The 22,184-nt window shown below is 33.0% G+C and overlaps 2 protein-coding genes across 2 annotated transcripts in view; one reads left to right on the top strand and one right to left on the bottom strand.

Moving 5' to 3' along the window:
- Positions 1-284: 284 nt before the first annotated feature.
- Positions 285-10,584, top strand: LOC139517597 (ankyrin repeat domain-containing protein 12-like). The gene is made up of 3 exons (XM_071308821.1): positions 285-398; positions 3,639-3,689; positions 6,618-10,584. The coding sequence occupies exons 1-3, from the start codon at positions 377-379 to the stop codon at positions 9,422-9,424; spliced, it is 2,880 nt and encodes a 959-aa protein (XP_071164922.1). The 5' UTR covers positions 285-376; the 3' UTR covers positions 9,425-10,584.
- Positions 10,585-17,560: 6,976 nt separating this feature from the next.
- The window catches only part of LOC139514526 (cyclic nucleotide-gated channel rod photoreceptor subunit alpha-like), a 114,482-nt gene continuing 109,858 nt past the window's right edge, over positions 17,561-22,184 (bottom strand). Inside the window, exon 5 of the mRNA XM_071303885.1 lies at positions 17,561-18,884. Within this exon, the coding sequence (XP_071159986.1) occupies positions 17,935-18,884 (950 nt within the window). The 3' untranslated portion in view covers positions 17,561-17,934. The remainder of the gene's footprint in view (positions 18,885-22,184) is intronic.

Below are 22,184 nucleotides of genomic sequence, written 5' to 3' on the forward strand. Positions count from 1 at the left end.
TATTTTTTTGTTTTTAATAATAGAGTAACAAGTAATAAATAAAACAATAACTTAAATGTATATGTCATGTTCTACATTTTCCATGAAGAAAACCCACCGTCACGACACTGTGTACAAGTCTAAGTAGGCCTGTCAATTTGTAACTGTATGTCAATTCATTCCACCATAATAAATTAGCATTAATCAATTAGTATATTATGTTAGTGATTGAATTGTATAATTCGTACTTCCTTGATTTATCTTTATATATTAATTACGAATAATTTAAACAACAGTAGAAGAAATAAGCAGAACTTTTTACATCACTAGTGATTAAATATAGACTGGATTTAACTTACATGTTGTTAACATTTTAATCTAAAAGGATCTGGAGAAAATGAAAATTACCGAATTAAACGGTGAGTCTTTTTTGTTTCTTAACATAAGTAAATGTTTTCACATTTTTGTTTGGTGGAGTTGTTTTTATTGTGATTTTTTTGTTGTTGGTTGAAATGTCAGATATAAGTTATTTCAGTTTATTTCAAAGTTCTCAATTTTCTAACTATCTTATAATAATTTTTATATTGTATTCCAATTCTATTTATCTGCAACAAAAAGAACCGAAAAAAACACAAACACACTCAGTTGTATTTTGATACAGAAAAGATGTCTAGAGCGTAAAATAGAAATTGAATACGAACACAGTTTTAAAAAGACATCATTGACAAATGACAAAAGTAACTTTAAAGAAATCACTTTGATCAAAACAGAATGCAACAATACAAACATTTGTCCATATACATAAATATGTATAGTATTCAGAAAACGAACCTACAGATTGAGCAAAATCTGCACTGAAAACATATACCGATTTGACCTCTTGTCACCTGGTAGCATGAACTTTTTCTACACCCATCATGATCCTGTTTTGGAATGTTATTTTTCACACCATTTGGTGTTGGTAAATAGATAGAAATAGTAGAACAATCAGTTGTTGAACCCAATGACACACTTGCGTATCAGGGTGATCATATTTGTTAAAACAGATTTTGGGTAAATATCACATAGAAAGAAATCCAACAGCTAAAGGTATAACAAATAATAACGAGAGGTCAGTTAAATGAGCATTAACAATAACCAGACGACCAAATATAATATATGAATAAGATAAACGAGCAGCAGATGAATAATAACCGATAGATTCATAGTAATTTAAAACCTCTTACACAGTTCAAGATTTGAAACAAATAAACAACTATAAAATGTGTTTTGTACCTACTCAATTCCATCTTAATCTTGCTGGTTATTATCTGAAACATTTTTCGAGGATTGGAGTAATTCTAATCTCATGAAATTTCGTTATTTTGTGTTTTATAAGTAACAAATTGTATATGCCCGTTTTATGAAGATACAGGTCACTGATAATTCAAAGTAAACAATGCAATTAGGTTTTCTTGTTTTACTAAACATTGCTCAATAGACCTATCAAATTACCGACTCGGCTTTGATTTGATTTACAAAGGGCCAAAATATGTGATCCCTACACATTAAAAGGATTTTGCAGTAGTATGGTGTATTATCTAAGATATGACCCCACCCTCCCCCTCCCCCCCCCCCCCCAAAAAAAAAAGAAATTAAACTGACACTGCCAGTTCGTAATTTTTTTTATTGTAAAGAGGATATTTCGAATTGTTGATATTGAATTGAATTGAAAATTTATAGCTTTTCATACATCAAAACATGCTTCTTCGTTCGTAATGGTTGCTTTGACGAACCGTAACTTTGTCAAATATTCTTAAATTTGCGAGTCGGTAATAATGAAATAATTTTTTTCGCATTAGTAATACAAATTAAAATAAAACGAATATATTTGATTGATTTGTTTACCATATTGACATTTATGTAACTTAAGGTGTATGCAAATTAGATTTTGTGACACGAAATATGTCATCATGATACAATATGCATTCTGTTAAGATTTATCAAAATCAAACTTCTATTTATTCAGAAAAATCTTTACCGACAGTTATTAATATTTTTATGATGAAAGTATGTCAAATAATAGACAGGAAATATAGCTCTATTTCGTCTTTTCGTGTCTAACCGAGAAAGTAAAAAATCAGAGGACAAAGGACTAAAAACACATACCATTTGGGACAATGGTACAGACACATTCTTAATGTTATTGATGTTTTTGCAAATGAGACAATGAGACAACTCTTCATCCAAGTCACAATTTGTGAAAGAAAAACCTTCAAATGTCAAAGTACAGTCTTCAACATGGATCCTTGGCTCACCCCGAACTGCAAGCTTCAATGTACAAAGGGCCTCAATAATAACTAGTATAAAATCATTCCAACGGGAAAACCAACGGTCTTGTCTACGGTCTTGTCTATATAAAAAACGAGAAACGAGAAACATTTATGAACCACATCAACAAACGACAAATACTGTACATCAGGTTCCTGCCTTAGGACAGGTGCAAACAAATGCAACGCGGGTTAAAAAGCTTAAATAGGTACCAACCTTTACCCTTACCTGAAAAAATAGAGTAACATCACAACATGGAAAGCACATTGTAAAATATCAATTGAAATGGCTTGACGCAATCAAAAGACATATTAACATAAGTGAACATATACTGAGCGAATAAATTTGATCTATGACACAATATAAATACAAAATCAATAAAATAAGGGCTGATATGTTAAATAATTTCAGAAAGTCATGCATGTTTTTCATTCGACTATATGGAACTATGCCCCCAATATCACCACACATACACTCTGGACAGGGTTGACACTCGCAAAATAATTTAAGTAGTTGGTGTTTTTTTTCAAAGATGCAATAGAAGAGCAAATTAACCGATGTATTTATTCTCAGAATGTTCATTTTAAAATATCCTTGGTTGATTAATCCCCATGAAATCCAAACATGTCATCTTTGCTAGCCAAGGGTTACGATTCGGTCCCCTTTTGAAGAGAAGGGTTTTGTATCGTAACCCTTGGCTAGCTGAGGAGAAGGGTACTGGATCGTAACCCTTGGCTAGCGAAGATTCAAACATAAACACTTTTAGTGTTCTCGGTTAAAGCCCGTCAAACATGGCCACCACCATTACTTAATAATAATTAGGAAGTAAGTAAGTAAGTAAATTTTATTTAGAGTCGGGCATGATATGTACAATTCAACAAGGTAAACATGAGCTCTGTAGAGCTCTTACCCGACTTGATATTTAAAACAAATAACAAATTATAAGCACATTTGACAAACTACACATACAAATAAAACACATGCATACTATAATAGCAAAGCAAACATGCATAAATCAAAGCATGCAAGCTAAACAGAAAGGAAAAGCAAAGTTTGCTTTAACTGGCACACAAACAAAAGCTTAGCAAATAAATAAAATAAAAGCAAACAATAAACAGAACACGGGGCCAGAAGATTCCAGCTCTGAAACAGCAAAGTTATTGTCTACATGAGCTACAGAAGCAGTTTTCTGAAGAATACCATGTAGAAATAAAGTGTTTGAACTGTTCCAAAGTTGAGATGCTCCGTGCATAAAATGTGTTTTAAATATGTGTTATAGTCCCTATGTTGGTTATGTATGTTTCTATCTGATTTTCTAAATCAATTTTCACATTTCTTTTTTATTTCAGATATTCTAATACAAAGGGCGACTCTTTTCATAATATTGACATTCGTAAAAGGTAAGAAATATTTGTGTATATCTATGCTGAGATAGTTGTATTAAAGGCATGCCCGTAACAGTGTTTACATCCCAGCTCCTTTGTTCTAACAGGTATGATCTGAGCCGGATCACCCTTGCCAGATCACCCTAGTTTGAGTTTCTTTGTTATGCATGCTTTCCTTTGTTCTGTAACATTTTGGCGGGAATGTCAAATCCACTATAAAACTTATAATTAATTCTACGGAAAAGACTATCTATCAAAATTCACGTAGAAAAAATCCAGTAGATATGCTGGGATTCGAACTCAAGACCTTTAGCATATCAAGCCAAGACACATACCACTACACCAGGACGACTTGATACGAAATAATAGTAATTTGACATACTTAAAGGAAGCAAGATATTTTTATAAGTGGGGCGAGTTGTCAAATCTTTATTCAGTGGGGTTTTAACCTTTTACGTTAATTTGTGAGTTTTCAGACTGATTGTTCAGTTTGATTTTACACTTTTTCAAAGTGGGGCAAGTCGGTAAACAAGATTGGGACGATATTTTTATAAAGTGGCGATATAGTGTGGGCCGATTGGCAAGTGGGACGAGTTGACATTGTTTGATATCTACTCATCGTGTTTGGGGGTCAAAAAGGGTATACATCATATAGCAATATATAAAGTATATTGTGATGGTTGTGTGGCGTTCTAAACTAGATTTTATGAATTGTAAATGGTTTTTCGTCTAATCTAAAACAGCTGGGATGTAAAATAGTTATCCCAGTCGGACTTGGTGTGTCAGTGTTAGATCACCCTCTGGCCTCCGGCCATCGGGGTGATCTTACACTGACACACCGCGTCCTTATGGGATAACTATTAAGGACATCTGAAATACCTATGTGGGTAATCATACTGAATTATTTACCTTTAACTTGTGTTTTTTTGTGATGTTACACTCACTCAGTCTGTCAGAGGCCTTCCATTGGAAATTTAAATAGAATTGAAGAGTAAAGGACATGCATGTGCACGAGAATAAAAAAATGTTAACATGTATTCAACATGTATTCAACATTAAAATCAACACAAAAGGTTAAGTCCTCTGCTAGTTATTCGTTTTATTTGATTTAGGCATTTAGGACCTTTGGCGACCCCACAGTTTAAATGTCAATTACAAGTACGACGTGATAAGTGGACGTTACAGACGAACGTTTACCTAATCTGACCCAGTCAATTGACAACATGAGCACGCAAAGAATTCCAATTTTTTTTATTTTTTATTATGTTTCGGTTTCATTTTCTTGTTAAAGTTAGTGGTTATTCTACTGGTAGATGAACTGTACAGGTTTTTAAATATATGTTTAAGGAACCATGGATATATGGACCTTCTTGCTATAAAGGAATCCACTGCACTATGGAATATATTTAAATATATGACCTTCTTTCTTTAAAGTAATTCATTGCAATAACGAAGATACTAAAAGATACGGTCTTCGTACCGTTAAGGAATCCATTGCTATATGAGATAAAATGCACAATTTGACCTTACCATAAAGGAATCAATTGCTATATGAGATAAAATGCACAATTTGACCTTACCATAAAGGAATCCATTGCTATATGAGATAAAATGCACAATTTGACCTTACCATAAAGGAATCAATTGCTATATGAGATAAAATGCACAATTTGACCTTACCATAAAGGAATCAATTGCAAAATGAAATATACAGAAAGTAATGACTTACTTATTCATTATGAAAATCCTTCTGCTTTTTGAAAAATATCAACAAAATGTATCCACTAAAGACCTTTATGACGTAGATGTAAGATACTTCAGTAACATGTATGCACTTCCATAATGAACAAAAACCTATACCGCATAGCAAGCTGTACAATTCAAAAGGATAAAATCTAGTTTCTCATTTCTGTAAAACAACAACAAAAACAAATATGATATATACAGTAACAAACGACAACCCCTAAATACAGGTTTCTGACTTAGAACTGAAAAATACAGCGGGTGAAGGGGTTACACAACGTTACGATTCGACATTTATCGCAGTTACAAAAGTTCATTCAATTAGCAACTTTTTATTCCTTTTGGCATTCAGTTGTATCGAACTTAAAAGTCATTAAGATTAAATCGGGGAGAAAAGCCGACAATAGTGCAATCAATAAGACCAGATCTAAGGTCTTTTTTCAAACCACTGACATTATAATGGAATTGTCTACAGAGGGAGATTTTAAAAATGTGCACTATAAAGCGTTAGTGTGTCAACGATTAACACAATCTTCACATGATTGGGCATACAGTCATGTCGACTAGGTACGTTTTCTGTGATTGGGCACATTAGCGGAGAGGGATATATTTATGAAAGTTGCATAGATATAAGAAGGTGTGGTATGAGTGCCAATGAGACAACTCTCCATTCAAGTCACAATTTGTAAAAGTAAATCATTATAGGTCAAAGTACGGTGTTCAACAATACATGTTTAATCCTGTTTCATCAGAAGGTGGACCTAACATTTACTTAATTATATGTATTCTGATCTAATTCACTACATTCTGGAGTAAGTTCTTTCTTAGATAAAATAGTATTAACAAAAAGAATGTTATAGTTATTGATTTCAATGGTTATAGTAGTTATTTAATGGTATATTTATTCGTTTTTTTTTTCTCTTTCTTATATAACAATGCAAATTATTCAGCACTGTTGAACTTTATAGTATGTTCTGCATACACTTGACTTTAGTACAAAAAACATGTTAAATAACAAAAATATCGAATGCCTATAAAATTCCAAAACAGAAAGTCCGTAATCAAACGGCAAAATAAAAAGCGCAAACTATTCAATGGAATTTTTCCAGTTCGATTTTTTTTATACAATGCTTGTGCTGGTTTTTTTTAATTATTGTGTTATGATTTCATAATTCAGTGGATGTTTGCTTTCTATTTCAGTTGAAAAAATTTCAGCACAAAGAGAACAATTTAGAGTATTTAGAATAGAATCGAATCCACAACTACAAAGGCCCGAGCCGTTTTACTTTAGGCCTTCAGGTCAAAAAAATACACTTCACTTTAATGGTGGTTCCTTCAGAGTTGAAGGTGCTGTACCTCGTGAAATAAGCCAAGGACAGTCAGACCCAGGTCGATCATTTCAATCAAATCGTGCTAATGAATTACAAGGATTTGATAGACAAGTATCAATACCTATAGATCCATGGGGACAGATTGTGGCAGATGTTTTGCCTGATCATATGCGACAAAATGTGAGGTTGGAAAAAATAGCCCAACCAGATAATAGTCCGTCTGCAGTCTTACCTGATCATTTACGATCTACATCTAACAAGGAAAATAAACAAAGTTCGCAAATAAAGGAAAACCATAGACAAACAGGCCAACACAATGTTGATAATCAAAATATGCCTAGTAAGAACGCACATAACCCTAAGGAGCCAATGAATGCAAATATTGGGATTTTTGATGTGTTGATTGATCCCCAACAATCAAGACTGAATGGTGTTACACAGTCACCTTATGACACTTTCCAACCAACACCGACTCCTGCTGCATTTAATCCTGAAGGATATGTTCCCGTTTTATTCCCATTTTCTGGGGATAGGGAATTCGATCCAAGAGATTTCCTTATGCAGTCGGACCCACTGTTTATAGATGTAGGAATGGGCAATCCACAGCAAAACAACCAACAAAGTCAAACACAGTCCGGGAATAAACAGGGAATTGTGGCAAATAAAAATCAAAAGACACAATATATCGATTCTCAACTGAACAATCAACAAGATCAATCTAAAAGTACTGCTTTATTAGTGAATGCCATGCTTCAAAATACTAGGTTTATGGATGCGATGGAAGAAATACAACATATTTCTAGGTTGTCTAAACCAATTTTGAGACAATCAAATCAAAATCAATTCGTGACAGAAACACCCTTATATAATAATGCAAGACTTCAGGAATCACAGGTAAAAGATTCAAAGTCTCTTTTCCCACAAACACAAACCGAGAAACAGCCAAAAGAAATCAGAAATAAAAAATTGAACAACGCAAAACCAGAGAAGAAAGTTATTCAGCTTAATAAAAGTCCAAAACATGTTGCTGAAAGTATAAGGAATCAAGTAATGAATTTCGGAGATCCAAGAGCACCAAAAGTTGTAGAAATACAAATCGAGTCAGAAAGGCCCGAGTTAACAAAAAGTCTGTTGATGAATCTGCTTTCAGACCCTAATGTTCAGTTTTCGAATGGTCAATCTCAGAACAATATTGAGAGCAATGGAAACAAAAATTCAGCTACAACCTCCCTTTTATCTTTACTCTCTGGCCAGCAACAACCTCATCTACAATTTTCAGCAGGAATACCAAGCTCTTATTATACTCAGGAAATAATAACCCAACAAGTAACTAAACCCATATTTAAACCGCGGTTTAGAGCAGGAGTTCCAATTTCTCATTTTCCGGATAAACAATTTATAAAATCAGTTAAGCAAAATTCACAATTATTTGAAAAAAATGTAAAAGCATTGATTCCTAAGTCGCTAAAACCGAAATTCCAATATTCACCAAAGCAGAGTGAACCAACACAGAAAATAGATAAAATGAAAGCAGCACGATCAGATATGCGTATAATACCAACAAAGCAGATAGTTAATCAAATCGAAAATCATAAACAAAGAAAACATAAGGATCAAATTGAATTGCCTAATATATTTGTACCAACTATGAATGGCAACAATCAAGAGGTGTATGTCTCTGCTATACCATCATTTTCGATCTATCAAGGAAAACGAAAATTACCTGTACGCAAAATGCAAAATGTTCCACTAAATCATAACTTTGTTGTTAAAGGTAATGAGAGACAAAATGCATATGTACAGCCACCTGGTTTAAAGACAATAAGTCCAGTTAAAACTGTAAAAGAACAATTTGATTCTGGTGTACCAAAAAGTGTACCTGTACGCAAAATACAAAATGATCCAGTTAATCATAAGTTTATTGTAAAAGGTAATGAGAGACAAAATGCATATGTACAGCCACCGGGTTTAAAGACAATAAGTCCAGTTAAAACTGTAAAAGAACAATTTGATTCTGGTGTACCAAACATTTTACCTGTACGCAAAATACAAAATGATCAAATAAATCATAAATTTGATGTCAAAGGAAATGAGAGAGAAAATGCATATCTACAGCCTTCTGGTTTAAAGACAATTAGTCCAGTTACAACTGTAAAAGAACCATTTGATACTGGTGTATCTAAAATTAACCAAAGAGCTGAATCCGAAGCCTCAGTAAATATGCCACTAAATAAAGCACAACCAGAAGATCATGTACCTTTATTTAATGAAAATATTGGACAAAACATTAAATCTAAAGTCGAAAAAACAAAAAAGAACAAAGTAAGTCAGGAAGCTAGTTCTAAAACGATAACACCAGCTTCTGAAGTTGTTTCCGCCATTCGAAAGGATAAAAGTAGCAACGCTGAAATTTCCAATAAAGAGTTAGTATCCTCAAGCATTATTACGACGGATGCAAAAAAAGACATAAAGTTAAGAGAAAATGTGAAAAATGAAAAGAAGGAGAAAACGAAAGAATTGTCAAATAAAAAGGAGGATTCAAAGAGTAAAAAGAAGTCAAAAAGCAGAAAATCAAAAAAATCAAAAAAAAGTAAAAGTAAAAAGAAGTCAAGGAAAAGTAAGAAGAAATCGAAGAAGAGTAGTGCCAAATCAAAACAAGGAACCAATAAGGTGTAAATAAAAACACCACAAAACAAACAATCCAGAGAAAACACAAAAACCTACGAAGATGTATTCAACATTCACGATCCGGTTCCAGTTATTGCCCTTATGCCATACGAAGTGAATTTGAAATAGAACAAGAATATAACATGGCAATTAACATATATCTACGTTTAAAGTCTGCTGTAACATTACTCAAAGATTAGCGCATCACAATATTTACATAAAGTCAGCCTATGACATGACATGACATTTTGAACAGCGGTATACTACTGTTGCCTTTATTTGTATATGAAGGTATCTTCAGTCTCTGATATTATAAAATGGCTCAGCATCGACAGTCTTTTGTCTTTACATTAACATCTCTAATATTATAAATTGGCTCAGCATCGACAGTCTTTTGTCTTTACATTAACACTAGCCTCATGAATCTTGGTCAGAAGATTTTATGTCGCTAATCTTTTATTTGATATGAATGTAGAAAGATATACAATGCATTTATTTGAAAAGGATGGGAATATCAGCAATTGTACTGAATTAAACTAACAATTATTCATGATTAAATAGCTTTTTATTCAAGCTTATTTTTGTGGTTCGTCAGGTTTAAATTTCTGAATAAATAATAAGTTCTTTTTTATGAAGGGTTTACTATGTATATGGATCATTCGACCTTGAAATGGGTTTTTGAATGTATTACGGTTTATTTTGTTTCTGGGTTTTTTTTCACGAATACCTCAAAACTCTGTTTATTCACTCGAGAATGATGCAACCTATATAATCTTAAACGCTTTTTCGGTTTTTGTTTGTTTTTCTCACGAATACCTCAAAACTCCTATATGGTCTATATCAAGTAGCAAATGCCTCGTTTGTGTATATTTATGTTCATCGACATCCACATTTGAACTCTTGTGTATTCTAATAAAAGGAAGGGGCAATGTGATTTATGAAAAACCTCTGAAATTTTGTCAGAAAAGCAATCTCGGTTAATATCGTCAAGATGATCCTTTTTCGTTCGTCAATTTTAAAACTTGATGAAACGTAACAAAGGATGTTAGTCGCCATTACGTCTGCTTAGTTTATATGTTTATATTTTTTTACTAGAATTTTATTGTTTATTTACTTGTAATTTTACTGTACATATACATAACATGTAAATAAAGTATTCCTTTTATACATACGGTTGTTTCTTATTTTTATTACTATCTTACACAAGTAAACAGATGAGATGCTATGATGGAATGATAATCCATTTGGAATTATCTCTATTCGACAATATGCAGAGTGTTCTCCAATGTTGTTCCGAATGAATAGGTTTCCGTTCAACGATAGAATTAATCTTTGAAACCATTCGAACGCATGAAATTCATTACGTATTGTTTTTTTTTTTGTTTTTTTTTTGGAAAATAGAAACGATATTAAAAACATATTATTTAACTAAGCGCCTATCTATGCAATTTGGCATCAACTAAGAGTATCATTTTGCATACGTATTAGACGTTATTATTATTCTCATAATACTAACTGTCAGCTACATGAGTATAAAAATAATATCAAAATATGAATTGTTTTGTTAAAATAGATATAGGAAGATGTGGTGTGAGTGCCAATGAGACAACTCTCCATACAAATAACAATTTAAAAAGTAAACCATTATAGGTTAAAGTACGGCCTTCAACACGGAGCTTTGGCTCACACCGAACAACAAGCTATAAAGGGCCCCAAAATTACTAGTGTAAAACCATTCAAACGGGAAAACCAACGGTCTAATCTATATAAACAAAACGAGAAACGAGAAACACGTATATATTACATAAACAAACGACAACTACTGTACATCAGATTCCTGACTTAGGACAGGTGCAAACATTTGCAGCGGGATTAAACGTTTTAATGGATCCAAACCTTCTCCCTTTTTCTGAAACAATAGCATAACATCACAACAAAGAAAAACATACGATAAAATATCAATTGGCAGACTTAACTCAATCAAAAAACGTATGATTAAACAATGAACGAATAAATTTGATCTGCGATATCTGAATACAAATGCACAGTTAATTAAATATTAGAGACAAACATTCATGACCAAAAAGCTAACAAACAAATTCAAACGCAGGACATTTTGTTGCACTTTAGTGTTTCTGTTGTTTGGTTGTTTTCTTCTTATAGTTGATGTGTTTACCTCAGTTTTAGGTTGTAACTCGGATTTGTTTTCTCTCAATCGTTTTATGACTTTCGAACAGCGGAATACTACTGTTGCCTTTATTTAACTATAAAACCGAAGATGCATACCATTCTTCAATTCTTTTACATTCTAAACTAAAAAACAAGTTGAAAGAGTTGGTTCTATTCAGTTTCATGAAAAAGAAAGGCCAACATAGATACAAGTATCTTGTCATTCGGAAGAGATAAATCGTACTTTGTAAAAAAGGGAATAACCCAGATTCAAACAAAAATTATCTGAAACTGACATAAACAAGATGCTTGATTTCTCGATTGATATCATACCGGTATTTGTTACGTTTGAAGAACGTGTTTATCAACAAACAATCGGCACTCCCATGAGAAACAACTATGCTCCTTTTCTAGTCAACATTATTCATTTATTCATATGGACTGATGTTAAACGGGAGATTCTTCTGAAAAATGAAATGAAACATACATTATCCTTTAATTTCACTTTCCGCTGTATAGATGATGTCACATCGCTAAATAATTCCAAATTTTAGTGACTATGTTGAACGCATCTATCCAAACGAACATAAAATAAAGAATACAGAAGATACAGTTAAGTCATATCTTGACTTACATCTACAAATTGACACTAAGGGTAGGTTGAGAACAAAACTTTACGACAAAAGAGATGATTCACAATTGTAAACTTTCCATTTCTATGTAGCAAATTTCCAGCGGCGCCAACATATAAGGTATATATTTCCTAGGGCTTGCGTTTTCTATCACATGGAAGCTTTTAAACCAAGATTTCCAAGTGGTGAAGTTGAATCATCCATAAAAATTAGCCGGACGCCATCAAATTTTGTTTGCAAGCTTACGATAGATTAGAATTTGTAGTAGATGTTTTGGAATGTGTATTGGTTTTTATTTCAGAATAAAGAGAATGAAAAGCAAGACTGAGAGGAAAAACACAAGTTTTTCGAATATCTGTGTCACAGCTGACCACGACTTTGTTCCATTGGTTGTACCAACAAGTCCGTTCTATTTAATCATTTACGTCAATGATGAGTTATATGTAGACGAAACGCGCGTATGGCGTATAAAATAATAAGCCTGATACCTTTGATAACTATTTACACTACTCGGTCGATGTAACTGCTGGTGGACGTTTCGTCCCCGAGGGTATCACCAGCCCAGTTGTCATCACTTCGGTGTTGACATGAACATCCATTATATGGTCACTTTTATAAATGTTTTCAAAAGTATGGAATATTGGAAATACTTAGGATTTTCTTACCCAAGGCATAGATTACCTTAGCCGCATTTGGCACAACTTTTTTTTATTTTTTTTTATCTTCAATGCTCTTCAACTTTATACTTGTTAGGCTTTCTAACTATTTGAGCGTCACTGATGAGTCTTATGTAGACGAAACGCGCGTCTGGCGTATCTATACTATTCAACGAGAAGATCCCATTTTGTGTGTCGCTTCTCTTCCTTCCAAAATAAATTAATCATCATGACTCTTTCGGTGTTCTTTAGGTAACATGCATAGTCGCATTTGTTATTCATTCTTATGATTATTCAGCTTGAGTTATTTTGGGAGAAAAACGAAAAAATAGGTGTCCGGATATTGTTTCCGTTATCAGAATGACTTTTAGTCATAGATAGGACTTCCAGTTTTAAACAACCAATCGTATGATAGATTACAAAAATGAAAAATAAATAAGCCAATCAGAGCGTTCTCCATATCATGGTTTTTAGATAGCAAGAACCACAACTATTATACCTCCTTAGAGACAATTATGTTTTCGCGTTAATCCACCTGTAAACTACGATTCATACTACTATAATATACAGAGACTCTCTGTAGTCTAGCTTTTTTCCCTGAAATATTTACTATCTAAGGGTTCATACCAGTTGCATATATATTGAAATAAGTAAAACATGTGGAAACAAGAATGTATCTATAGTATACGGATGCCACATCGGCACTATCATTTACTATGTTTAGTGGACCGTGAAATGGGGTAAAATCTCTAATTTGGCATTAAAATTAGAAAGATCATATCATAAGGAACATATTTACTAAGTTTCGAGTCGATTGGACTTCAACTTCATCAAAACTACCTCGAAAAAACTTTAACCTGAAGCGGGACAGACGGACGGACGGACGAACGAACGAACGGACGAAAAGACTAGAAAACATAATTCCAATAAATAGGGCATACAAATTTATTGTTGAAAGTGAAAGTAGTGATTTAGCCAAAATGAAAGTAGGGTATACATTAGAGGGAGGCAGGACTTATTCGGGACGTCGGGATCGGGTGTTTTTAAGCTAGGGATTTCTGGATTGATCTGTACGGGATGCGGAAATATTTTTTTTTAATATCGGGATCGTTAAAATACGCACCTCGGGATTTCATGTTTTTAAGCCCGGGATTTCGGGATCAGGGCCCCTCAGACCACCCCTCAAATGAGCTTTAGTCATTTGAATACGAGATTCAAATGCTACCATTGTCATGTTAATAAGGCTCTCAAAAGGAAAAGCACTGATGGATTGTCCTAGAAGCACATTTTATTAGAATAATAATGGTCTACAAGCAGTTTCATTTATTTCATGTTTGGAGCGGTGCAAATTTTTAATTACATTTGACTTTTACCAAAAAATGCATTGTAGCAAAGGGGAAGAATAATTGTGGTATTAGGCCAGAAACACGAAAAATAATTGAATTTAACAGAAAGGAAACACATAACGGACTTTGGAAAAAAGGGAGTGGGCTTTTGATACTTTATATGAAATTCTCCAGTCATAATATCTTTTACAAAAATCCATCCTACAACAGTTTACTAGCTTTTTATGCCCGCGATTTCGCGGGTGTGTTCTAGTCAAATTATAATCCTGGAACCTTTGATAACTAATTACGGAAAATAAAATGCAACGTATTGCTAGTTTTTATTTGCAATGAGCAGAAATATGATGCCACTAGAGGAGCAGAAACTATTACCTTTTTAAAGCTCTTGAGTTACTGCTTTTCTTTTTAAAATGGTTTATTATGAGTTTGTTTTTGTTTTCTGTATTGGGTGCTAAATAATGTTGAAATATCTGTTTGTGCAAATTACGGTACTAGTATTAACAATAAGAAATGAGTTTTTATATCAAACTTCAAATTTGGACATGTTTTAGGGTTGCATGAAGTACATATACATATAGTTTATTTATTTTGTGATGTTAAAGACACTGAAAAGTGTTAGATACCAGACATTTACCAAGTTTCTAGTTCATGTCGCGTTATGATTTGAAAGGATTCATCAACAGAGCAACTAATATTGTCCTGGGATTTCGTAGGGGTTTGTGTTTTTCAATCTTTTTTTTCTAATTTTTGTTTGTTTGTCGTTCAGGCCTCTTTTTTTGCCATGTTGATACATCTTCTATCATCTTAAACTTTTTACCCATATAAAAGTCTGTTGCGTCTACCTGGAATAAAAGTTAGACCTTTGCCTATTGCATAGACACCTGTTTATGTTGCCATCGGAATGCCGTATGTTTTGTGTCGTTTTGGAAGTTGTACCATTTATGTGAAACTCTGGTTTTATTCACATTATACACAAAGACACTTTTTCCCTTGTTATAACATATTGTCATCAGATAAAGGAGAAATTTGGACTTAAGAATTTTGCAATGCTCATCATGAGATATTTGTACAGGGGTAAATTCATTGCAGTAATTTACGAATTTACAGTATTGTTTGTAGGAGAAAATTGTAAAACTGCATTAAAAGAATTTTGATAATCTGAAAACAGAATTGTAAATTGTCAGTTCACAAAATGGAGTTTAGATAACGGCAATACAATTTACATTTCAATGGGGAAACAAAAGGAAACAAATATAATGTTCAACTTTTTAATGTCATATCTCCATAACAAATAAAGTATAAACCTGTTATTATTCCTATAGTAATTTTTATATTCTGACATGATAATATCATAAACCAGACATAACTTTTTTTAACAACTGTAAATACTATACTATAACATATTGTACTACATTATTGTGTTAATTTAAACACTAATTTCTATAAAGATTGAAAATCATTTTTCCTACTTTCTAAACAATTTATTTGCACATGTGTACATTTCGAGATGGATTTTTGCCGGCATTAAAAGACTAAAATAACAATCGCCATTCTTATAGACCATTTAAAGTAGTATGAGATTTAAAATAATCAAATGTTGTCCGTCCATGGCTAATTTGTATTTGACAAATTGTGAAACAGGCACACATTGCAAGGGTTAACAAGGGAAAAGCCCTGTAAAACACTAGAAAGAAAACTAAATGATATTTTTTTTAATATCTGCTTTTTGGTCGGAATGTTGTCTCTTTGACACATTCCTTATTGAGAAAAAATGTTAACATACTCGCTTTATTATTCTATCTTAAAACAGATACATGTATATTAGAATCATTCATAAAAAAACGTTACCTCCCTTAAAAAGCAAACAATCAAAAGGTTTCTGTGTATGTATTTGTACACAAATTCTTTAATTAAAGATTTTTTTTTACTTCTAAAATCCAGCAAGTAAAGTAATTTCTCAAATATCTGGATCGATCTTATGCGATAGTGTGCGATCCAGGATTGCGGAAAACTTCCATACTACTTTAAACAAGTACATGTTTCCTCTCTTGTTTTGTAGACATTTTTACCCCAAAAGAGGATTTTTTTTGTTTGCTGGGAAAATGTCATTCAGACGAGATTAGTTTTAAAAACTTTAAAGTAAAGAAGATTTTTTTCTTCCATCTTTCAATGATTTTTTCAACATATTTCTCCTATAAATAATAGCACTTCTTAACAGTTACATGCATTTTGTTATGAAATGCGACAGTTCCCCTACTTTAATGAAACCTCTACTGTTTTAACCTTAACAAACTTGAATTACCGTTTGTAAGATGTTGAAAATAAAGAAATGAATGGTTTACATGAGATAAAAGTATCTAGGAAAATAATCACGAAGTGACATTTTGAACGGCTTTTTCAAACTCTTTGACTTAAATATCAAGAAATGCTTGTTTCACCTAATTGTGGTATTTCTGTTCTTCAAACACTTTAAAAGTAGGCGTTCAGCAACAAAAAATACTGAGTCCTCTAAAAATGTCTTAGTGTTTGACGAATCAGAGTACAGTAATTCAAGGCTACATCTAGAACAACATATCATTTATCTATCTTATAGAAAATAGAAAAGTATTGGTAAAAATATGGTGAAGCAAGCAAATCAGGCTTTGAACAAATATAACCACCACTTACCGTCCAAATTATACAATGTGATTACTTCCCTTGAATATAAATTACGGATCTTCAGAATGATAACAAAATAAAGACACTACGCACGATGCTTACAATACATTACCATTGCTAGCTAGACCTTGAAATGATTGAATCAGTAAAGTATTTCAAATCTAAATCGAACATTTATTTGTTCTCTATATTTAATCGAATTTGATCATAGTTAAAATAATTCAAAGTAGTTTCCTGACCCCCCCCCCCCCCCCCCCTTAAATGTTTAAGTCATTTTTTATGTACTCTTTAAGGGGCAAACGATTACCACCAAGGAATTTATCAGAATTTACGTTTAAAAAACATATTGATGATTGACTTCCAGGGAAAGGTGATTTATTCTGCAAACTTACTGACATCGTTTGCTTGGTAGACTAAGTAAGCCTCGATTGTTGCGAGTTGCATAACAAATCTTCACATCTAAGGTCTAAACTAAAATATCGGAAACCCAGAGGTATAAAAATATATGAGGAACTGAATTATCAGATTGGGTTTTAAATTATGTTAATTCTATTTTATAAGTATCTGGTGTTATGTAGATTAACTTTGTATTGAGAAAATCGATTTTAAAGTACGCATATTCTACAAATGTATGTCTCATCTCCCCCCTCCCTTATGCGTTATTTCTCATATTTTTCATATAACTAGTCTTGCTGCAATAAATCTCAATATGTCTTTATTTTACCGTCAATCTGGTGAATAATAAAATTGAGTTGAATGTGACGTTTTACATGATTAAACTATTGGAAAATGACATATAAAAATATTTTAAATTTATAAACTTAAAACATCTAAATAATCTAACATATTCAACATATAACTTCTCGTTTAATATATGTACATTCTGTAAAAAACAAATCCAGCAGAATCGTCAAAAACTTAAAACATCACAGTCATTATCACTTGACTGATATAAAAAGATATTTTATTGAGTTATACATGTAAATCAGATCAAGTTTGTTCATGGAAGTTTCACAAATTTTGTATTTACAAAACGTACATTGTGCGTTTGTGTAAACCTAAATGATAGATTCTCTATTGACAGGTTCTAACCTTTCTTGTCGATCATCCTGGCTGGTCGTACTGGCAATGCTTGAGCTAGGACACATGTGCATTTCTAGTTCAGATAACCTATTCTCAACGTCCCATTGCTGTTGATTAAGTTTTGATGTCATCGTTGCGTTTTCTGCTTCAAGTGTAGCTAGTCTTTCTCTTAATGTTGTAATTTCTTGTAATAATACATCCTGCGATGTCTCGTATGAAAACGAGGCCGGACTCCCCGATGGAACATTTGAAGGAATACCCGGTGATATCGAAACAACGGAATGCTGTGTTTGATAAAATGGACTCTGATACGTTTGGTTTTGAGGTGATGCTAAATTATTTTGCGATGATGCAAGATTGTCAGATCTTGTCAGTGCAAGACTTTGTGTTGACGGCATGTGTAAGGTATTTGAGGCACAATATGGGGACAGAAGATTCATTGGAGACTGTTGAGTTGATTGATATGAATACATTTGAGGAAACGGAAAATGAACTGGTGATACAGGTAATTGAGCGGATATTGTAGACGGAATGTCTGCTGGTTGAACGTCACGAGGTGACATCGGCGGACTTATCGTAAATTTTGCATCTGAAAATGAAGTAGATTTATGTGACGGTGATGGAACGGTAAATGATTTCATACTAGACACAGTTTGTGATTTTGAAAGAATTCCTGTGTTTTGTTCTTGAACTGGTGTATCATGTGTATTGGGAGGTAACATTTCAGCAGGTTGACACTCGGTTAATTCCAAATTATTGCCATCGAACTCTCCTTCGTGATTTAGAGTTTGTGCTTCTGGAGCCACCTTTTGTATTGGAAGACCAGCCGGAAGAGTATGATGTCGCGTCATAAACATAGCTTCCAGAGGCACTTTTCCTTGAGACTCGACCAGTCCTGGTGTACTCTTACTGCGGGACATAGCAGCTGAAATAGAGATACTGATAATAATTTTTAAAAATAACTCCGTTTCATTTATGAAAGTATATATTTCCCTATATATGTGTCTTTGTCATTCATTCAGTAATGATTCAATATTTTCTTTACGTTATGTCATTGTCATGTAAACTACAATGACAAAAACTTAAGTCTACTTGTCAACAACTGTCTAGGAAACTCAATTTTACAAATAACTTGTTCTCCATTGTTCTTGTAGTTTTTGTCTCGAAGTGCAAATATCTGAATCTAAAAAAACATGTTAGTACATGTTTAAACGTTCTACAAAGTTTCAAGTGGGAGGAATTTATGTACATCAATGTAAAAATATCGGAAATTGATGAGACTGTCATTAAAGTGAGAGGGTTAGCGCTATAGAACCAGGTTTAATCCACCATTTTCTACATTTGAAAATGCCTGTACCAAGTCAGGAATATGACAGTTCTTGTCCATTCGTTTTTGATGCGTTTTGTTATTTGATTTTGCCATGTTATTATGGACTTTCCCAATTGATCTTCCTCTAAGTTCAGTTTTTTTGTGATTTTACTTTTTACACACCAATTAATATCACATTTTAAAAAATTTTGTTGAAAAAATATTTACGTTCTAAATAATGGTTCTGTCTTTTGTTAATATTGCTTAAAATGACTTAGTTTTTGGGTGTTTTATTTTCTATGATATAAAATATAGCGTAGGCACATTTATAAAGGATGCTTGCAATTATTCTTGTGTGATACAAATGTATGTTACGTCTTATTTACAAATGTTATATATAGATATTTAATCTGTGTCATTGCGTCCCGACTATGTATTCTTATATCAACGAAATAGCTCTGGAAGAGTTCATGATTTTTTTTTTTTTTGGCATAATATTTATTGCATTTTGACATTTGGTCTTGAGCTTTCGTTGCTTTCCAAATATTTGACATTCAGCTTTCTGTGCTGCCCAGACATTTTGTCTCGAGCTTTGTTTGCGTCTTAGACACTGGTCTTGGGTTGTCTTTGCATCCGAAACAGTTGTTCTCTAGCATGGTTTGCTTCCAAGACATTTTTTTTCGAGATTTATTTGCTTCAAAGATATTTTATTTTTATATTTCTTTGCTTCCCAGACATAAGGTCCCGAGCTTTGCGTACTTCCAAGAAATTAAGTCTCTTTTTGGTTTGCTTTCAAGACATTTGGTCTCAGCTTTCTCTGCTTTACAGACATTTAGTCTTGAGCTTTGTTTTTTCCGTAGACATTTTGCCACGAACAAACCATATGATAGCTGTCAAGTCAATAATCCAAGTAAGAAGTTGATTCGTAAGAGGTTTGTTTTAATGAAAATTCCTTTCTACCTGGCTTTAAGAAATAAAATTTCGAAGCTTTAAAAAGATTAAAGCACACCACAATAGCTGCATCCCGAATATCAACGACCAGTAAATTTCGTTTTAAAAATATAAAGTGAATTCTAGCCACCGAACATGGTTCATCTTGTAAAGATGATCTATAACCAGGGTTATTCGTTTTCCCTATGAAAGGTTGTAGTGACTATGTTTATATATATATTTTTTTCATTTGGAAAACGTGTAACATTATATGAACAAAAGGTAATATGTGGTATATGGCAGAGAGACAATTATTGAGGAATTTTTCCTGGTGGTACACTCAAAATACTTCAGAAACGTTTCCTTACAAGATATTATTAGTGTGAAGATAATATCGATTGAACCTGATTTTTTTGGCCGAGTTGAATGAAGTACAAAACCTGCTATTATGAAATAGTTTCATGATTAGTTTTCTGACTTTGAAATTAATTATTTTGCATAAACAATTCATAATAGACAGTAACTATTTTTTAATTCCTCCTACTCATGCTTCAGATCTACCTGTACCAATAGGTTCCTTGCATTTTTTAATCATAATTTGCATGTTTTTTTCATTAAATTCAGTATAATAAATCACAACGTCTACTTTTGATTTTAATTTGGTATGATACATTACAACCTTATTTTTCATTCATTTTTTATGATGTGGTATGAATTATGTTATGATTTTTGTATGTGGATTAACTTGTTTAAGACTTTGTTTTGGGTAATGCTATCCGAAATATTTCCGAACTTGATATTTACAAATAATTATCTGTCTTCTTATTGCAGAATAGAAAAAAATATATATAATATAAGTTGTGTAGAGAGATTGAAAAGTGACAGTAACTGTTCCTCGTAACCATAAAACATTACATCAATGTCCTATCACTAGTGCTTTGTTTCCATAAATATAAAACATGTTGGACTATAGAGGTTAAAAGAGACAGTCTTTGGCCTTCCTAACCAATAAAATGTATACCATTGCCCTATCACTAGTAATTTGCTTCCATAAATCTAAATCACGTGGGCCTAAAGAGGTACAAAAGTGATATTAACTGGTCATCCTAACCATTAAACCTTATACCATTGCCCTATCACTAGTGATTTTTCTTCCGTAAATATAAAACATTTGGACCTATAGAGGTTCAAGAGTGACAGTGACTGGTCCTCTTAACCCTTTAACAGTGCAACAATGCCCCATCACTAGTGATTTGTTTTCGTAAACATGTGGGCCTATAGAGGTTCAATAGCGACAGTGACTGGTCCTCTTAACCCTTTAAAAGTGCACCGATGCCCCATCACTAGTAATTTGTTTCCGTAAACATGTGGGCCTATAGAGCTTCAATAGCGACAGTGACTGGTCCTCTTAACCCTTTAACAGTTCACCGATGCCCCATCACTAGTGATTTGTTTCCGTAAACATGTGAGCCTATAGAGGTTCAATAGCGACAGTGACTGGTCATCTTTACCATTTAACAGTGCACCAATGTCCCATCACTAGTGATTTGTTTTCGTAAACATGTGGGCCTATAGAGCTTCAATAGCGACAGTGAATGGTCCCCTTAACCTTATTAACAGTGCGCCATTGCCCAATCACTAGTGATTTGTTTCCGTAAACATGTGGGCCTATAGATGTTCAATAGCGATAGTGATTGGTCCTCTTAATCCTTTAACAGTCCACCAATGTCCCAGCACTAGTGATTTGTTTTCGTAAACATGTAGGCTATAGAAGTTCAATAGTGACAGTAACTGGTCCTCTTAACCATAAAAGTTTAGACCGATGTCCCATCACTAGTGATTTGCTTCCGTAATACTTATAATAAAACATGTGGGCTTATAGAGGTACAAAAGTGACAGTGATTTGTCATCCTAAAATGAACAATCACATTATGCAATACCACCACACACTATATATAGGGAAAATCTTTTTGAAATTTTAATATT

Source organism: Mytilus edulis, chromosome 3 (assembly GCF_963676685.1).
Source record: "Mytilus edulis chromosome 3, xbMytEdul2.2, whole genome shotgun sequence".
NCBI classification, from domain to species: Eukaryota; Metazoa; Mollusca; class Bivalvia; order Mytilida; family Mytilidae; genus Mytilus; species Mytilus edulis.